Source organism: Chiloscyllium plagiosum, unplaced genomic scaffold, assembly GCF_037043375.1.
Source record: "Chiloscyllium plagiosum isolate Xiang-an unplaced genomic scaffold, Cpla_swu_hap1 HiC_scaffold_3, whole genome shotgun sequence".
Classification (NCBI taxonomy): Eukaryota; Metazoa; Chordata; class Chondrichthyes; order Orectolobiformes; family Hemiscylliidae; genus Chiloscyllium; species Chiloscyllium plagiosum.
The window spans coordinates 100,779,058-100,798,988 of record NW_028270141.1 but is presented as its reverse complement, the minus strand read 5'-3'; the positions used below and the strand labels follow the sequence as shown (position 1 = coordinate 100,798,988).

Genomic DNA, 19,931 nt, shown 5'->3' with positions numbered 1-19,931 from the left:
TCAAAAAATGTAACTATCTCGGCCTTAAACATACACAAGGGTTCTACTTCCACAATTCTCTGTGACAAAGTGTTCCAAAGGCATTCAACCCTCAGCTAAGAAATTCCTCCTCATCTCAGACTTAAATTGGTGCTACTTTATTCTGAGACTATGTTCTCTGGTCTTAGACTCTCCCACAAGAGGGAACATCCTCATTATCTAGTCTGTCAAAGCCCTAAGAATCCTATATGTTTCAATGAGATCACCTCTCATTCTTGTACACTCTAATGAGTGGAGTCCCAACCTATTTAGCCTTTGCTCTGAAGGCAATCCCTCCCTACTGGGGATCATCCAGTAATGGTACTTAATTCTTCTCCCTTATTTTTTATTACTAATGGGATGTTAAAAATATCTTCCACAATGAAGACTAAAGCAAAATATCTGTTTAATTCCAATGACATTTCCTTGTTCCTAATAACCATCTCTCCAGATTGATTTTCGAATGGGCCTATGTTCACTTTGACCTCTCTCTTCCCTTTTATTTACTAGAAGCACTTATTGTCAGCATCAGTCAGAGGATTGTGCAATGATGGTGAGGTGCGACATGGTAATCGTGGGTATCACTTACTCTACCGCATATCTAGCCTTGCAATGCACCCGACTCTCAAATCTACCAGATGCACAACAGTGCTCCAGGGTGTAAGAGTCATGGTAACTGCCACGGTAGTGGGTACACACCTCCAGGAAGCAGTAACAATGATCACAGATTACTTGCCCTTCCTGTTGATGAGTTCTACAGTATTGTAATAGTGTCACCTGTGTCCAATTGATAGCTCCCTGCACATGGGAAAATTCGGGTATGTTTCAGAATCTGCTGGGCTGCAGCACCGATCTCACCATGAGGGAATGAAATGAAAAGGTGCAAAACTGCAGAGATGGCAGCGCTCACCATCCTCATACATTTGCTGATGCACAACTGCAAGATTCCACACGGACCAGTATCACCTCCTGGAATGAGCCAATTGCATAAACGTTGGTAGTGGCTGCCACCTTCACAGCCTCATAAATTGATCTCTTACAAAAATTTAACTAGATATTCATTTTTGAACATAAGGGGTATTCATTCCTGGAAATCCACTTGCTTCTTTATTAAAATTTAGCTTAAATTGTTAAGATTCTTTTACTTAAATCTCTAGAGTTCAAACTATTGATATTTTCTAAATACTCCAGAATGCAGATGTAGAAAGTAGTTTCCCCTGTGGGACACTCTAGGACCAGAGGCATAATCTCAGATTAAGGGGGTGCCCTTTTAAGGCAGAGTTGAGGAGGAATTTCTTCTCTGAGGGTTGTGAATCTGTGGAATTCTTTACCACTGAAGGCTATCAAGGCAGGGTTGCTAAGTATATTCAAGACTGAGACAGGCGGATTTTTAAATCCCAAGGAAATCAAGGGGTACAGGGAAAAGGCTGGAACGTCGATTTGAGGATTATCAGATCAGTTATGATCTCATTGAATGGCGGAGCAAGGTTGTTGGACTGAAAGACCCCACTCTGATTTTTTACCTCTTATAGAACAGAGAACAAAGAAAAGTATAGAACAGAGAACAAAGAAAAGTACAGCACAGAACAGGCCCTCTGGCCCACAATGTTGTGCCGAGGGTTAATCCTAATGTAAAATAAAATAACTTAACCTACGCACCCCTCAACTCAATGCTATCCACGTGCATGTCTAGTAGTCGCTTAAATGTCCCTAATGACTCTGCTTCCACCACCGCTGCTGGCAATGCATTCCATGAATTCACAACTCTCTGCACAAAGAACCTTCCTCTGACGTGCCCTCTATACCTTTCTCCTAATATCTTAAAACTATGACCCCTCGTACCAGTCAATCCTGCCCTGGGGAAAAGTCTCTGGCTATTGACTCTATCCATTCCTCTCATTATCTTGCATATCACGATCACCTCTTTCACCTTCTCTCCAGAGAGAAAAATCCGAGCTTAGACAACCTCTCTTCATAAGGCAAGCCCTCCAGTCCAGGCAGCATCCTGGTAAACCTTCTTTGCACCCTCTCCAAAGCCTCTGTATCTGTCTTATAGTAAGGCGACTAGAACTGGACACAATATTTCAAGTGTGGTTTCACCAGGGACTTGCAGAGCTGTAGCAAAACCTCATGGCTCTTAAACTCATAAGAGTCTTATGATCTTGACCTTGGATGTTTCCTCTTATGGGAGAATCTAGAACTGGAGGTCATGAGATAAACAAGGTGGGAACACTTTTTCTTCAGAGGGTTGAGTGTTTTTGGAGTTTCCTTCCTCAAAAAGGCAATTGATGCAGAATGTTTAAATACAGGTAATTTACCTATAACGTGGCAATTGTGTTCCTGTGCAACACCATGTTATAGAAAATCACGCATTATAAATAATGGGACCTATGGGGAAAAACAGGGTTAAAGACAAACTGCCAAAAATATCAGTAGAACAAAAATAATAGTTAGTCTAAAACAAACAATAGCCCAGTCTAAGTAAATCTTTAAACCATATATTTTAATGTAATAACAGAATAGATTTAAAACTTTAACACTAAAAGCACTGACTACAGCACTGTACCTTTCACAAAGCATGCAAGCCAACTGACCATGTGGTGCTGATGTGGAAGTCCAGCCCTCCTCAAGATTCCACCCCCCCTCACCGTTTGAAACAAAGTTCCTTCTCAATGTAGACTACAATTCCCACTTTCAAGCTTGGTTTAATGGATTGCAGAGCTGATCCTGAGGCTATGTTTTGCTGTTCAGGGAAGTGCTGGGGTTGAAATGATGTAACAGCGAACGTGAGCTTTATTAAAAAACGTCCACAATTTACTAATCGGGTTACAGCCAAATTGTGTTTAATAAACTCGCATTATAGGAGAACTTGTATTTTTAAGGGAGAAGACAGATTCTTGATTAGTAAGGGGATAGAAGATTAGTGGGGAAATGTAGAGTCGAGGTTAAAATCAGATCAGGCACAATCATGTTGGGGTGGAGCAGACCCTAAGGGCCAAGAGACCTAATCTTGTTAGGAAGATTAGTTTTAAATACAGAAAGAAAAAACTTATTGAGAGAAAAGAAAAAGATAGTTAGGGGTAGAAAGACAGTTTTTTATAAGTACGTTTTAACAGTGTGAACAATTTACCACCTATGGAATGAGATGAAATATCAACTCCAACATTCCAGTAAGTCAAGCAACTTCTTAACTCAGGGGAAAATGCATGAGAGTCACTTAGAAGCTATTGGCTTCTATTCACGTACAGATTAAAACTTGTTGCTTCTTGGAAGTCAAATCTTGTATTCTGTATCATCAACCTCTGACCTTGAACCCCCTTCAGAATTATTACCTTAGACAAAGGCACTTACTACATACTATTGTAACGAAAGGAAATATTAATGAACCTCATTCTACTGATTTTCAGTAACAAATAATCTCTAATTAGCAGATCGTACTGTCAACTTTGAAGGCAATGGGTTCAACACTTTTAATGTTTCAGTTGTGTTACAAGAGAACAGTGATGGAATGCTGCATTTTCTGATTTGCTTCACTGGATGAAACATTTAAATGATACATCTGTTGACTTTGTCTGGTGGATATTAATGATCACATCTAATTACTGAGTCACACATTCTCCATCAATCCGAAGCACCAATCCAACCTCAGCTGCTAGAAACAGCATTCTTTTTTCACATCGTATTTAAAAATAATTAATTGTACCCAAAGACTTTTGGAGCATTTCAAAAACATCAAACAGTGCAAATAAATACGATTCTTTCTTTCATTTTTAATATACTACTTTTATGCATGTAAGTTTGTAGATTTACACAACCACTAGCTATGGCACTCATCAGCATCTATACAGAGTGAGAGTCAGTCAACAAATTGAGTATTCCAAAACACAGTTATGGGGTTCCTATTAGTACAAAATACAGTAATACCACAGATAACTTTTGCACACATATATGAAAATCATTCCTGTAATATAGAGCGTCATTATTGGCTTGTGGTTTTACAAAATGTTGCGTGTACGGTATTCAAAAAGTAAGCATGAGAGAATTGATATGACTAACTTTCTATACTTGGTCACAATGTATAGTATAACATTGCTGATGACCAATTTGCAAAATCTGTTTTATTGATGCAATAACTATAGGATGTTCCTAGTTAGTTAGCAGATAGAGCAGGCATCATGGTTAGCTCTTCAGTCTGCATTTTCTACAAATTTCTAACGTATTCTGATGGGGAAAGTGCTGAACATGATTTATTGGAATTGAGGGGGAGAAATAAACAGGTCTGTCTAGATAGCCATTCAGTATATACAATGAACACACGTTTACTATGGACAATTGGCATATTTCAAGGCAAAAACAAGAGTTTATTTAAACAATGAGCAGTCAGTTAATCTATAATGCATATTTCCAGTTTGAAGTATGAAGCAATAGATAATGATGGACTGCATGTTATAGGGTTTCACAAAGTGAACCACTTTGAGCTCTCTTGTCCTTAGTATTCTCTCATTTCTGTTTTAGTTTCTTCTTGCATTGTTAAATTTTGTTGCATTATCAAAGTGCATTCAACTTAAATACTTAAAAACAGTTATGAATAAGTTAATAGGTGAAGTAGGAGCACAGGAAAAAGAAGGGGAGGCCAAAAGAGAGTTAATGTACATACTGATGAAGGGCTCCTGCCCAAAACATCAATTTTCCTCTCCTTGGATGCTGCTTTGTCAGCACCACTGTAACCTTGACTCTAATATGCATACATGTCAATGCACTGAGCATAGTAAATAAAGTTAAAGTGTTACAGAAGCAGATTGAATGTGGTATTATGATATTTTATGTTCCTTGGCCATCTGGCTCAAGGAACTGCAAGTTTGGGTGTTAAACAAAAGTTACTTGGAAAAGATAAAAAAAGGAAAGAAAGGAGAAGGGACAGCAGTACTAGTTAAGGAGCGGTGCAGAAGAAAGAAACCTCAGAGGGTTTAAATACAGAGTTAATTTAGCTAGAGCTAAGAAACAAAAAGGGTGCACGTTACATTGTTCAGTGGAGTGGATGGACCAGATTTTTATTGTTTGTAAAAATTACCCATACTTCCAGCTAACTGCCACTTCAACACACCACCGTGTTCCCTGCCAACATTTCTGTCTCAGGTCTGCTGCAGTGCTCCACGCTGGAGGAACAGCATCTCATTTCCCATTTGAGAATCTGACATTGGTAGATTCAGCGCAGGCTGTGGTGGCAGAGGGGAATTGGCCTTGTGTTGAAAGATAGCATTTGAAGAGTGGCAACATCAATGTTGGTTGGGTCTGGTGTGGATTGTTGATGATAAGCTGGCTCAGGACTGATGGACTCTACTTAAGCTATATCTTTCTACTGTTTTTCTTATTTTTAAAACTATTCAAAATGACGGTGAAATGTGGTGACAGTGGAAAAGCTTTTCACTATACTTTACTGTTTTTCTCACTATAAAATAAAATCACTCATTCATTCATCCTGTAGCTTTCAGGCCTCAATAACGAGTTCAATAATTGTAGAGCCTGAACACCACATTCCACGTCCTTTACCGAATCCCAAAACTCCAGGCCCTGTCATGACATGGGCTGCTTTCAGCACAGGGTAAAAACAGGGTAAAAACAATGACTGCAGATGCTGGAAAACAAAGTCTAGATTAGAGAGGTGCTGGAAAAGCACAGCAGTTCAGGCAGCATCCGAGGAGCAGTAAAATCGACGTTTCGGGCAAAAGCCCTTCATCAGGAATACAGGCAGAGTGCCACCCTTCAGGCACTCTGCCTGTTTTCCTGATGAAGGGCTTTTGCCCGAAACGTTGATTTTACTGCTCCTCGGATGCTGCCTGAACTGCTGTGCTTTTCCAGCACCACTGCTTTCAGCATCAATCCATTTTCACCTCCTCATGATCCCCATTATTTGCTTTTCTCCTTCCTGGCTTACTTTCAGTAATCACCTTTTCTGCCTAACTCTCCCTCTGGGTTCCATCTCCACCTAACTGTTCACTCCTTTACGCCACCACAGGCCCTTTATACATTTATATCGCCACGTTTTCCGAGCTATGAGTTCTGAAGAAGGGTCACTGGCCTCGAAATGTTAACTCTGCTTTCTCTCAACAGATGCTGCCAGACCTGCTAGGTTCCTCCAGCAATTTCTTTCAGATCTTCAGCATCCACAGTTCATTGTTTTATTTAAGGAAAGCTGCATTGTTGGACCTGGTCCTTGGAATTGAGGTGGGGCAAGCGGATCAAATGTCAGTGGTGAAATATTTACGAGACAATGATCAATGTATCATAAGGTTCAGAGTAGTACTGGGGAATATTAATTCATCAATCCAAAGTAAGGAAGATCAATTGTTGGAGAGTTGACTTTACCAGGACAAGAACAGAACTGAGTAGGATTGACTGAAATAAGAGATAGGCTGGAAAAACAGTAACGGAATATTGGGTTACCTTCAAAGAGCAGATAGTTTGGATATATCAGAGGTATAGTCCTTTAAATGCAAAAGATAGAAAAGAAAATTCAGAGTTCCCCAGATGACAAAGTAGAAGTTAACATTAGAAAGAAAGAGTATGCTCATCACAGGTGTAAGGCATAAAATAGAATTGAGAATCAACTGTAATACTAAAGGGCCCTTGGGTAATGTCAGGAAATCCTGAACAGCTGTTCCCTGGACGCTAAAGTCTACACCATGCAAATAAATAAAAGATATTGTCTCTTTAAAAGTATCTAAATGTTTGGCATCAGAAAGGAAGGATCATTTTCATTTGTTAAAACCAAACTCTTTGGAGAGACTGAATCACTGAGTTGTTGGCACAATGGTGGACTTAGAAATTCAGATTGCAAAATAATCGCAAAATGAATCCCTGTGATAAATGCATTTCATTCAAGTCAAAAATCACCCCTGTAATTTAGGACAGAGGTACGTGGCAAATATCTTGACCCGATGTTAAATTTCCCTTTTGTTTTTGTGTGTGTGTGTGCGCATGCTTCCCTTTAGCTTTAGTCTTACATCAGCTAATGGGATGAGAGGCTGTATCATTGCTTTTACTTGGTAAGTCTTAAGGTAAAGGAATCCAGGAAGAGGTATTTTGCAATGTCATGGTAATGCCAGTTTTCTACCTAACCAATGAATTCCACTGGAGAACACAGGAAAGAACAGCATCAAGATAGCTGACAGCTTCCTCAAGAAAAATGTTAGTATACTATGTTTGAGATCTAAGAATGATTTACCTGTTTCCTTTGCCAGCTGGGGAATGTTGGCCAACGGTTACAACCAGGGAAGAAAATATTGAAATGACAAGGATTATTTCAGGATTCTGATATGAGTACATTTCCTGACTCTCTTTGACTAATAGCTTAGTTAAATTTACTGTTCATTTTGATGCTGTTCACTAGACTTTTAGTCCTTACATGGGCAAAGATAGATATTTACACCAGCCTACTGTCACAACAAAGGTGACTTTTGGACCACATTCAGCAAGATTTCCTTTCAGTCTCAGAGGATGATCAGAACCTGAATAAATATTGAAAAGTTCTATTTATTTTTCTCTGTGAAGTCAGGCTGAGTTGGAATGCTCCAGACTCACCTTTCCCTCTCCTGCAACCATAGACTCTTCTGGAACACAACTCCCCATTCTTAACCTAGTACAGACTGGTAAGCAAGGCTTGTCCAATTTCCAGCTGGCCATTTATTCCTCCTCATCCATTCCAATGGAATGTTAATAAATCTCAAGTATTAAACAGCTTCTGTTTAACACTTTCTGATCAACTATTTTTAAAAATTAGTCATTAAAAAGCAGCTTATTTTAACAGTACATCTTACATGGACATTTGACTATGGTCTATGAGCATGTGATAGATACAGAACTTTAAAGAGATGGATGACTTAATTACTGATGACCTCACTAATTTCAACAAGCAAAAGAACATCATGCAAACAAAAGTAACACCTCACCTTTTAACGTGACTTGATATTCACAACCATCACTATTCTGCACACCAATTTCCAAGAATTTGTATTGAGTACATGTGGCATGATATTATAAAACAAAGCACAGTGAATTAAAGACAAGGATCTGCACTTGCAATACCAGTACACACCTTCTAGGTGGATTTGTAGCTGATACATTCTTTGACAGCACTCATCACAGGAAAATCCAGAAATTAACAGCACTTAACCTAAGGTGACAGCTCAACACAGTGCTCAAAGAGGGCTGCATCGTTATAAGTGTCAACTCTTAAGTAAGACATTAAACTTGAACCTTGTATGGATTTGCAGATGTGTAACAAATTGCATTGCCTAACTTGAGGAACAGGGAGTCTAACTGATGGCCTGGCCAAAATTTATTCCTTGCCAAACATCAAACAGATTAACTATTCATCTATCTCATTGCAGTTTGTACAGACGAAGCTCGATTATCCAAATATCAATTATCCGAATATCGGATTATCTGAAGGATATCTCGAGGGCCCGATAGAAACATTACATCAAAGAGGTGTTTCCAACACTTTTGTTTACAATGATTAAAACCGAACTCAGCTTACTGAAATATTGCCGAGAACAGTCCTGGACATCGGTGGGAGCCCAGGCACCGCCTCCAAATGACTGACTGCTTGCCGCCTCTCTGTCTTCACACTTTCCCTGGAGTTCTACACAGGGGTGTATCTGAAACCTCCCTTCCCCAGATAATCTCTCCAACATTTTCCTGTACAGGGCAAAAGTGGAACCTGAGAAAACATTGCAGTAAAAATTTGTGTGCGTGGCTTCATGTGTATGCTATTTGGAGACTCAATCCCCAAAGGCAGCAGTAGTCTTACTGTTGATGTCCAGTCTGACTGACCCCCTGAGGGAGAGAGGGAGGGGCGGGGGCAGGGGGTGCGGGGTGGATGGGAGGTGGCGGTGCAGATGGTGGCGCGGATGGTAGGTAGGGGCAGAGGCAGACAGGGTGGCGTGGTTGGACAAGAGCTGGGGCAGACAGGGATGGCAGGCATGGGGTAGGGTCGGATGCAGGGCGGGGCTTGGGTGCGGTCAGACAGGGGGTGGGGTGGACAGGTTCGGACTGGGTTGGGGCTGGACGGGGGGGATGCAGGGGTGGGTTGGGACAGGGACGGATTTGGGGGTTTGGATGGGGGTGGGGTTGCAAGGTGTTGGGGGGTTCAGACGGGGCGGGGTTGGACGGGGGCTGGTCAGACAGGGTTGGGGGATCGGATGATGGGCAGGGTTGGAAAGTGTTGGGGGTAGGACAAGGCGGGATTGGACGGGGTTGTGGGGGTCAGAATAGGGGGTGGTGTTGAGGGGGTCAGATGGGGGGGGCAGGGTTGGATAGGGTTGGGTGGTCGGACGGGTTTGAGGGGTTGGATGGGGGTAGGGTTTGTGGGATTGAATGGGGGCGTCGTTGCAGGCAGACAGGGGACAGGGGTGGGGTGGGGTCAGACAGTGGGTGGGGTGGATGGGGGTGCAGGGTTGGAATGTGTTGGAAGGGTCAGACGGGGACGGTGTTGGACGGGGTTCAGGGTGGTGGGGTTGGACGGGGCTAGGGGTGCACACGGTGGGGCAGAGGTTGGGGCTCCCGGAGATTGGGACTCCTGCACGAAGTGTGCTGCTGCCTAGTCTCCTGAACGGGGAGCAGGCTTTAGCAAATGCTCGCTGTAACAATCCCATTGAACTGATTGGGTGGGGGGCTGGAAGCTTCAGCAGTGCTGCAGGTCCCTTACACACAAGTGTGTCTGCTCAGAAACAAACTCTGAGATAGAGAGGGAGCAAAGCAGGCAGAGCGAGGAGAAAGGAAACTTCAGAAAACTCAGAGTCCCAGAGGAGAGGCATTGAATCAATTAACCGAATAATCAATTATCCAAGAGAAATAGTGCCCACCCATCTCGTTTGGATAATCGAGGTTCCTCTGTATTTCACTGTGCAGATTTTAAGAGTCACTTTAAGAGTGACTACATTTCAAACATAAATAAATCACTTTAAAAATATTTGGAGCACCCTGATAACATGAAAGGTTCTCAACAAAACCTTTTTCTTTTGCAAAATACTAAATTGCATTGAAGTTTTTATGCCATTTTACAAATATCTAAGTATACATTATGTAGAACATTTATTTGCAGTTTGAATCACCAAGTCAATCTATGCATCATTTGACGCAGATTATTTTTAAAGCTTTGCATCTTACCTGTGTTCTTTCTTTACATATTGCCCTGACATTTCGTCAATAACATGAACTTTTACTGAGGGATGCGACGTCAGAATGTCTGTTTTTAATAGGTCTGCTCTGTGGATATATACACCAAGGACCAGATCTTCATCAGTCACATACTTTGGCTTCTGCTGCTGAAGTGCAGTCTCTAGCTCTGGATCTGTTTCATGCATTATCTCTTCTTTTGACTCCATTTCTTCTGTTACTAACAGAGAAATATACTTATTACAATTATATTTTTTAAAGAATATACAGAAGGTGCATTAAAGCCCTCAAAATCATTTAACCTTTCCCCAGTTCAGCCCCTTATTTTCATACCTCTCCCTTCCCAATAGTAAGGCTGATATTAGAAACTCGTAAAGCCTGAACTCTTACCTTTTCTGTAATGCTGCAAAATGGATCAATGACCCAGTGGTTTGTTATTAAAAATATAATATTCAATCAAATTGTAAAAAAAAAATGTAAGTTATAAACAATTTTTGCTAACTACAATGAGCTATTTTCTTTCTGGTAACTAAAAATCTTCCACATAAGCAGAGATCCAATAGAATGTTGCAATTGGATCAAAATCCCAGAATACTAGCTCTGAGAGTTTACCAACAACAGATAATCTGTAGCAATTCAAGGGGGACGATCACCATCATTTACCCAAAGACAATTAGGGATAGCCAGTGATGCTGAGATATTAGGAATAAACAATAAGCTATTAACTATTGTACATTTGTATAATGTGTACATGCTATGTAAAGGAATACCTACTTCCTATATAATTTTCTTCTCATGCCTATTTACACATTTTCTGTTACTATCAACTCATTAATTTCATTTATTTCTAATTACATCTTCCACCCTTATCCTCCTAATATGGCAATGTTGGGTACATAACTCTCAATGCCTCCTAGCTACATCTCCAAAGTGCAGGACTGCACTTCGAACCACCATCCAGTTTGCAAATACTAAGACAAGGTCACAGATTAATTACTGCTACCTACCCTCTTCCAAAACTGAATCCCTCACATTGTAACTCCTAAAATGACCGCTCAAGTCCCCACCACTGTTGTCTCCCCCAGTCATGACACTGGGCAGACCTCAAATATCATCAACACCCACAGTTAAAAGCTGCATTCTCAAATATTAACAAGGGAATCAAAAATAATGATTCTAACACAAAAGTATCCAGGATGCTTCACAGATGATAAATCTGTGAGAGGTTGACTGAACAATTCAGGGATGAATTTTGAAGATTTTTTTTGGAATATTGGCAAGATAAAGAGGCAGAGGAATTAATATAAAAATTACCCAAACAGCACAGCTTTTCTGAATTGTTAGACAGCTTTGATTACCCGAAGGTATAGCTATGGGTACCCTTTGTAGGTCATGTGGAACTTTCCTTTTCCAGTCCTTTTTGGGCCCCTCCTCACAACTCTTTCAATGACATTAATGATATAATTGGTGCAGCTTCCCCTTCTCATCTGGAATTGGAAAAAAATTATCAATTTTGCATCTAATTTGTACCCTGTTCACACCTTCATCTGGTCCATCTTTGATTTCTCCCTTCCATTGACATCGCTGTTTACATTTCTGAAAATAAGCTGGTCACCAATATCCATTACAAACCCATCAATTCCCACAGTTACCTTGACTATATGTCCTCACACCTTGCTTCCTGTAAAGACTTCATTCCATTCTCCCGGTTCTTCATCTCTGTTGCATTGTTCTGATGATGCCACCTTTCATGGGCCAGCCTCAGAAATGTTCATCTTTTTCCTCAAATGGTGACCCATTTACTGCACTTCTGCCTACACCCCTTTTCTTCCTTCCTGCACAATAATAAGGTGCCCTGGTCCTCACTTTCACTTCACCAGCCTTCACATAAGAAGGACTATACGCCATCATGTTCGCCACCTCCAGCAAGATAGTGCCATTCCCTGTCAGGGTTCCTTTGGGACTATTTCCTCTGGAACATTGTGGTCCACTTCTCCTCCACTCCCATAACTGTGCAGCCCCTTCCCATGGAATGACAGAAAGTGCAACACATGCCCACTTATCTTCACTTGCCTCACTATCCAAGGGCCCATGTACACTTTTCAGGTGAAGCAGCAACTTACCTGCACTTCACACAACATAGTCATCAAGACCATAAGATACAGAAGCAGAATTACACTATTCAGCCCATTGGGTCTGCTCTGCCCTTTGATTGTGGCTAATATGTTTCTCAACCCTATTATCCTGCATTCTCCCTGTAACCCTTCGTCCTCTAACTAATCACGAATCTGTCTATCTCTGTCTTAAGTACACTCAATGACTCGGCCTCCTCAGCCTTCTCTAGCAATAAGTTCAACAAATTCTCCATTCTCTGGCTGAAGAAATCCCTCCATATTTCAGTTCTAAAAGGTTGTCCCTCCACTCTGAGGTTGTGCCCTCCGACTAGTGGAAACATATCCACATCTATTCCATCCAGGCCTCTCAATATTCTGTAAGTATCTATTGTATTCTATCGCTTACAATGCAGATTCCTCTACACTGGGAGACGAAACATAGACTGGGTAACTGCTTTGCTGAACACCTACACTTGTTTGTGAAAATGATCCCAAGCTTCTAGTTGCCTGCCACTTCACAACAGCATGTTCCCTAGCCGTATTCTGTCTCGGGCCTTCTGAAGTGTTCCAGCAAGACTCAAAACAAGGTGGAAGAGCAACACCTCATCTTCAGTTTGGGACATTACAGCCTTCAGGACTCAATATCGAATTTAATTTTAGATAATTTTAGAGTACAACTGCCTCCTTCCATGCCTACTATGTACTCAGACACTTCAGGAAGTGTTTCTTCAGCACAGCCGAATAATTCTTACTGACTCATAGCCTCCGTAATCACCGACGGGACATAAGAACTAGGAACGGGAGTAGGCAATTCAGCACCTTGAGCGTACTCCACCATTTCATACGGTCATGGCTGATCTTATCTCGGCCTCATGTGCACTTGCCTGCCCGCTCTCTGCAACTCTTCAACCCATTACTAAACAAAAATCTATCTATCCACTCCTTAAGTTTACTCTATGTCCCAACATCCACTGCACTCTGGGATAGTGAATTACACAAATCTATGACTCTTTGAGAGAAGTAATTTCTCCTTAATTCTGTTTTGAAACTGCTACCCCTTATCCTTAAACTACAACCTCTTATTTTAAATTATCCCATGGGAAAACATTCACTTCACATCTACTTCATCAGTCGCCTTTAGCATCTTGTATGCCTCAATCCGATCTCATCTCATTTTCTGAACTCCAAAGAACACAGGCTTAAAATGTTCTCTCTCTCTCTCTCCCTAAGACAAGCTCCATATCTCTGGAATCAATCTAGCGAACCTCCTCTGAACTACTTTAAATATAACTGCATCTCTCTTTTTGTAACGGGACCAAAATTGTACACAATATTCCAGCTGTGGTCACACAAATGTCTTGCATAGTTGCAACAACACTTTCCAAATTTTATACTCTATTCCTTTGCCAAAATTCCATTCGCCTTCTTTATTACCTGCCAAACTTGCATACTAGTTTTCTGCGATTCATATGCAAGGATACTGAGATCCCTCTGCATTGAAGAACTCTGAAGTTTTTCTCCATTTAGATAACAAGTTACCTCTCTATTCCTCCAACCAAAATGGATAAGTTTACATGTATCCACATGTAACGTTTTATGCCAAAGTTTGGCCCATTCACCTAACCTGTACATATCCATTAGTGAATTTCTTATTTCTTCCTTGCAACGTATTTTCACAATGTATTACCTTTGAAGCAGATGTGACTTGTATCTGGGCCTCTTGCTTCAGAGCCAGGGACACTACTCCTGTACCCCAAGAGCCTTCTGTCTAGCTTCTTTCCTTCCCTGACTAACTATCTCAATCCCTACATCTGTCTAACCTTTTTTCTCTCTCTCCCTCTCTTCATCTACCTGCTCACTTCTTTCCCCTGCCATCAGCATAAATGCAATCTTCAACTAACTATTAATTCTGAAGGTTACTGCTCTTGAAATTATAACTTTCTTTCTCTCCACAGATGCTGTCAGACTTACTGAATTTCTTCAGGAATTTCTGTTTTTATGTGTTTCAGATCTCTACCATCCTCAGTTCTTTGTTTATTATTATTGATTATCCAGTGATAGATGAGTTGCAATTTTCAACATTAAGGCTATGTCCTTAATTATTCTAATTCCATTAATGTAATCACTACATCTTCAATTGTGCAATGTCTCAGGACTCTTTCTTTTAAAACCAAATGTGAATATACACTGATCTTTGTACTTTTTACTGTGACATTATCAGCTTATAGCTTAATCTCGAATAGTATCATCATAGATTTGAGACAGCGGGTCACAGTGGGTCGCTATTCTTATTTTCTTGATGTGTGTGAATGTTTTTTAAGTCGATTTATATGTCACTGCAATATTTTTCTGCTTTGTATCATGAATTGCCTTTACTAGTGTCACAACCTCTTTTTCTGTTTTGAAATATGTATTTCTCAGTCTGCTTATTTCTCATTTCCCATTGTCAGGCTGCGTTTTTCCAATTCCCTTTGCCCAAAATCTCTTAGCCTTCTTTATTTTCAGATGTTCTCTCTGTTTGAACTCTCACTGATCTTGATTTCTTTACTTGGTCCAATATTCCCCTTTTCTGACTATACCCCTAAGAATGTTCCTTCTTCTGGCTTTCCTGATCTATTTCTTTCTTCTGATTCTCTCTAGAGACTCCAATACTTGTCTTTTTTATGTCTGAATAATCATGTCCATAATCAACGTCGGTAAATTAATCATTGCTTCAGAAAGAAGCAACCACAGAAACCAAACACCTTTGAATAGGCTGTGGAATATACAATCACTGACACGCTTACGACACTTTATAAAAGGTCCTTTGGGAAAAGAGGTCTGGAATAGTGGCAAGATGGGGAAAGCTGAATCAGCGAGATGACAAAACATGGCAATACAGTGTGACAAAACCTAAAATATTAAAATTGAAAAGAATTAAAATGAAGTTAGAGATGTCCTCCTGTTTATAATCACCTTAGAAAACCAATACATATGTGACTGCAGCACTAAGTAGTCAGTTTCTGTAATTGTATTCACAGCTAGAATCTGAGCTAATGGATGACACCAAAAATGGCAGGATATAATATTTTTAACGTGTAAATAAACTATCACATCAGCTAGACATAGTACATAGAATATAGAAGCAAGTCCATACCGACCCTCTAAAGAGCATCCCACCCAGACCCACCCTCTGACTCTATCCCTGTGGCCCTACATTTCCCATGGCTAATCCACCTACATCTGTTACTGTTGGTAAGTAAGTACATCTTTATAATGAGAATTCCTATTACTGCTGGAATATTTTTCAAAGCATTGACCCCATATCGAGAGAAGACTGCCAATTTCCTGTGTGGAAAATCTCACAAATACATGACAACAGAGACACCTACTGGTGCTAGTTTAATGAATGCATTTCACTTTAATTACACATGTAAAAGGAAGCGTTTGCTGGGTAATTGAAATTTCAATTTGTCAAATGTGTTACACATTTATCCAGCTGAAGCAATTGCATTAATTTCAAAAATATGCCCTCAAAAGTGAATTATATCATATTAATTATTTGGTAAAATCTATGGCAGATAGTATCTTTGAGTTGATCGTTTTACCACAAAAACAACTTTTAAAAAGGCACACAAATAAAACAATAAATTAACTTGATGACAGTTTGAAAGCACTATTGAAAAGGCATACATAATCCTTGGCTTTATCAACACAGCAAAGGGCACAAACCTTTATAAAACATGAAAGAAGCCTCAGGTGGTGAACTGTGGCAAACTCTGGGCGTCATACTTTAAAAGAATTTGGGAAGAAGGTTTTAGAAAGGATGCAGTATTGTATCAGGGTTGTTGTAATGAGAACATTTATAGGAAATCTGATTGAGGGGATTTTGATAGCGTTACTAAGGAGAAGCTTCCTTGTGACAGAACGGTTGGTAACCAGAGGACATAGATTCAAGGTGGTTGGCAAAAAATAGGAGAAATCTTGAAGGAGGTAAAGTTTCAGAGCTACAGTGAAACAACTTTATCAAACAGCAGCACAGACACAATGGACTGAATGGCTTCCTTTGGTTTAGATCAGAGTGGTGCTGGAAAAGCACAAGTCAGGCAGCATCCGAGAAGCAGGAAAATCGATGTTTCGGGCAAAAGCCCTTCATCAGGCTTCCTTTGGTGCCCTGCCATTATATAATTTGGAGAAACAGGTATAAGACTATGCCACTTGCACTCACAAGACTTTCTAATTATTGTGGGCAAATGTTGGGAGATGTATTCAATGTATTTCCTATTACATTCCTGTTTCATCCTTCAAATATTTAGATATTTGAACTATCTGGAATAATTTTCAGAATGTCAATGTTAAACTTTCAACTTTTGAATCCATTCTAAACTTATTTGAATTTTATTAATTACAAGCAGGCCATTAGCTTTCTTTAAAAAAAAACACTACCCATTCACAGGAAGCAGGCTTATTGCCTATTCTTGAATCAGGTACAGAATGTTGTCGTGATGAGCTACTCAAACCGTTTCATAGAAATATTGTAAATCAGCCACATGAACATCCATCTGGAATCAGGTGGAGTTCAAATGAATAAGAACGGCTGAATCTCTATTGAAAGATATTTGTGAATTAGATGAGACTATGCAACAATGTGAAAGACATTACTAATACAAGCTTTTCATCTCAGACTTAGTTTATTCAGGCATGTGATGTGGACATCACTGACTGAGCAAGCATTCACTGGCCATCCCTAGTTGCCCTCCAGAAGTATAGTGGTGAGCAGCCTCCTTGTCCTGCAGTAGTCCATGTAGGTAGACCCATAATGCCGTTAGCAAGGGAATTCCAAATGTTTAAGCCAAGGACACTAAAGGAATGATGATATAATTCCCCAAGTCAGAATGATTAGTCACTTGAAGGGAACTTGCAGGTGGTGGTGTACCCATGAATCTATTGCCCTAGTCCTTCTAGATGGAAGCAGATTTGGAAGGATGTGAATGTTTGTGCATGTGGTCCCAAGCAAGTGTGTTGTGAGGGTCAATAGCCTTACTTTCAGCATCAAGTGCTTCTAATCACATTTTGATGTCATGTAGAGTGAACTCCATTGGCTGAAGGTTGGCACTTGGGATGCTGAGGACCTCTGGAGGAGATGGCTCATCCACACAGCACTTTTCTTTAAAGACTGGTCATAGAGTCATAGAAATGTACAGCATGGAAACAGACCTTTTGGTTCTTTGAATACTTCAGCCATATCTTTTGCATTGATATGCTGGGATCTGCATTCACTGAAGATGGGGATATTTGTGGAGTTTCCTCCTCCAGCGAGATGTTTAATTGGCTATTATCATTCATGACTGGACGAATCAGGGCTGCAGATTTTGGATCTGATCTTTGTGGGATTGTTTAGCTTTATCCATCACTTGCTGCTCATGTTGTTTGTTACATAAGTGGCTTCGGGTTGACATTTCATTTTTAGGTATGCCTGGTGCTGCTCTTGGCATAGCTGCCTGCACTCTTCATTGAACCAGGGTTGATTGCCTGATTGGTCGTAATGCCAGGCCATGAGGTTATAGATTGCATTGGAGTCTAATTCTGCTGCTGATGGCCCACCAGGCCTCATGGATGCTTAGTTTTGAGTTGTTAGATCTGTTTGAAGTCTGTCCAAATTAGAACAGTGATAATGTCACACAACACGATGTAAGGCATTCTCAATAAGCACATGGGACATCGTCGACATAACAACTATGTGATGATCAGAAACTGATGTTATGGACTAGGCCAGAGCACTTAAAAACATTCTTAAGCAGGCAGCCCCAGACCATAACTTTGCAATTTGTTTTGGTAAGTGTACAGTGAAAATTACCTGGAGAATGATAGCTAGGTTGATTATGAGATTTTAAAACAGACAAAAATTTATTCACAAAATAACACAAAGAACAGAATAAAGAACCCCTACAGAACTCAGCTTATCCAAGTAGTCTTAATTATGCTGTTCCGAATATACACAACAGTCCAAATAAGCAAACTCCCTTTAAAAACCTAGTGTACAAGATGATTAGGGGGTTAGATAGGGTTGACAGTGTGAACCTTTTCCCGCGTATGGAGTCGGGTATTACAAGGGGGCATAGCTTTAAATTAAGGGGGGGTAGATATAGGACTGAAGTTAGGGGTAGGTTCTTCACTCAGCGAGTCGTAAGTTCATGGAATGCCCTGCCAGTAGCAGTGGTGGACTCTCCCTCTTTATGGGCATTTAAGCGGGCATTGGATAGGTATATGGAGGATAGTGGTTTAGTATAGGTTAGGTGGGCTTGGATCGGCGCAACATCGAGGGCCAAAGGACCTGTACTGCGCTGTATTCTTCTATGTTCTATAAATGGAACCCATGCTTACAGGTTGAAGTTGAAGGGCAGAAAAGAGACAGGGAGCTTTCACACAGCTCCCTGTTGAACTTCCAAACAGTTCAAGACTGAACTAAAACTGCTCAGCTAGACAGCTAACCACTCATCTTTCATTTTACAGGTCGCTTCTAAAACATGATCACTTTGGCTGAAGTCTCATCTGTTTAGATATAAACAAAAGACCTCTCAAAATCCTTTTCATCTCTGTACCAAACCAGACTGATCGGAGCCAGGCCCAGTTTATTATCCTTCTGAAAAAAATCAAGGACAGAGTCTCCTTGAGCCAAGGCACAGCTTTTAGAAAAAAGGGACTAGCTTTGTGACACTGAAGGAACCCCATGGTGAGGGTTTGAACTTACAGATTTCTGCCAATTAGCTTTCTGGACTTCTGAATTACTAGTCCAGTAGCATAACCAATAAGCGACCCTATCAGGGAGAATTATTCTACACAATATGAAACAGTGCATTGTGTTGTGTGGTACAGTCACCGTTCTAAATTGGACAGACTTCAAACAGATCTAGCAGCTCAGGGCTGAGCATCTATGAGGTCCTGTGTTCATCAGGAGCAGCAGTAGAATTAGACCCCTACACAATTTGCAATGTTCAATGTGTAGGTTTTATAGGGAATTTGGAGCTGCCAAATGTACATGTTCAAAACTAAAAATCATTTTTGAAATTATTTTACACAAAAACCTAAAAGACAAGTGTAAGAGTTGGCCAAAGCTTTGTCATAGTGCATTAAGTCACTTTCCAAATCATATTTCACATTAAAAGCAAAGAAAATAGAGCATGACCTAAAATAACAAGATATTTTCATTCTGACTTTGGCAATCACTTCATTCAGTTTTCCTACCATCAAGCAAATGATTCTAAAATGAGGAAATGCCTCTTACTTTTGAGTGGTTTTAACTTGTATTGCTAGAAAGCAAAATTAGTTGCGATGTGAAATAGGTGGCCAATTTAAAATTGTCCCATGAATGAACACATTTAAAAAAAATACTCTCCCATGAATGTGAATACAAAAAAGGAACAATAATTTTGGGAACTGGAATCTTTTCCCAAAGACAGATTTGGAAGCTTTTGTTTTGATAATTTCCCAACCTTTTATGTTACTTACACGTTTAATTGAAATATAAATACTAATTGGGCTGGAGGCAATTTCAGGCACATAATTAGTGGTACCAAGCCTCTTCAGGGAGCACAGGCTGCCAGAGGAAGAGTGGTAAATGTAGATGACAGACATGATTTG

General features: G+C 40.3%; 1 protein-coding gene across 4 annotated transcripts in view; it reads right to left on the bottom strand.

Moving 5' to 3' along the window:
* ahi1 (Abelson helper integration site 1) overlaps positions 1-19,931 on the bottom strand; it is a 259,803-nt gene that overhangs the window by 198,698 nt on the left and 41,174 nt on the right. For all 4 annotated transcript variants that reach the window (XR_006311028.2, XM_043686138.2, XM_087981977.1 and 1 more), the window contains exon 6: positions 10,189-10,417. Coding sequence is in view for 3 of the 4 variants with exons in the window: in XM_043686138.2 (XP_043542073.2) it covers positions 10,189-10,417 (229 nt within the window). In the remaining variant the exon portion in view is untranslated. The remainder of the gene's footprint in view (positions 1-10,188; positions 10,418-19,931) is intronic.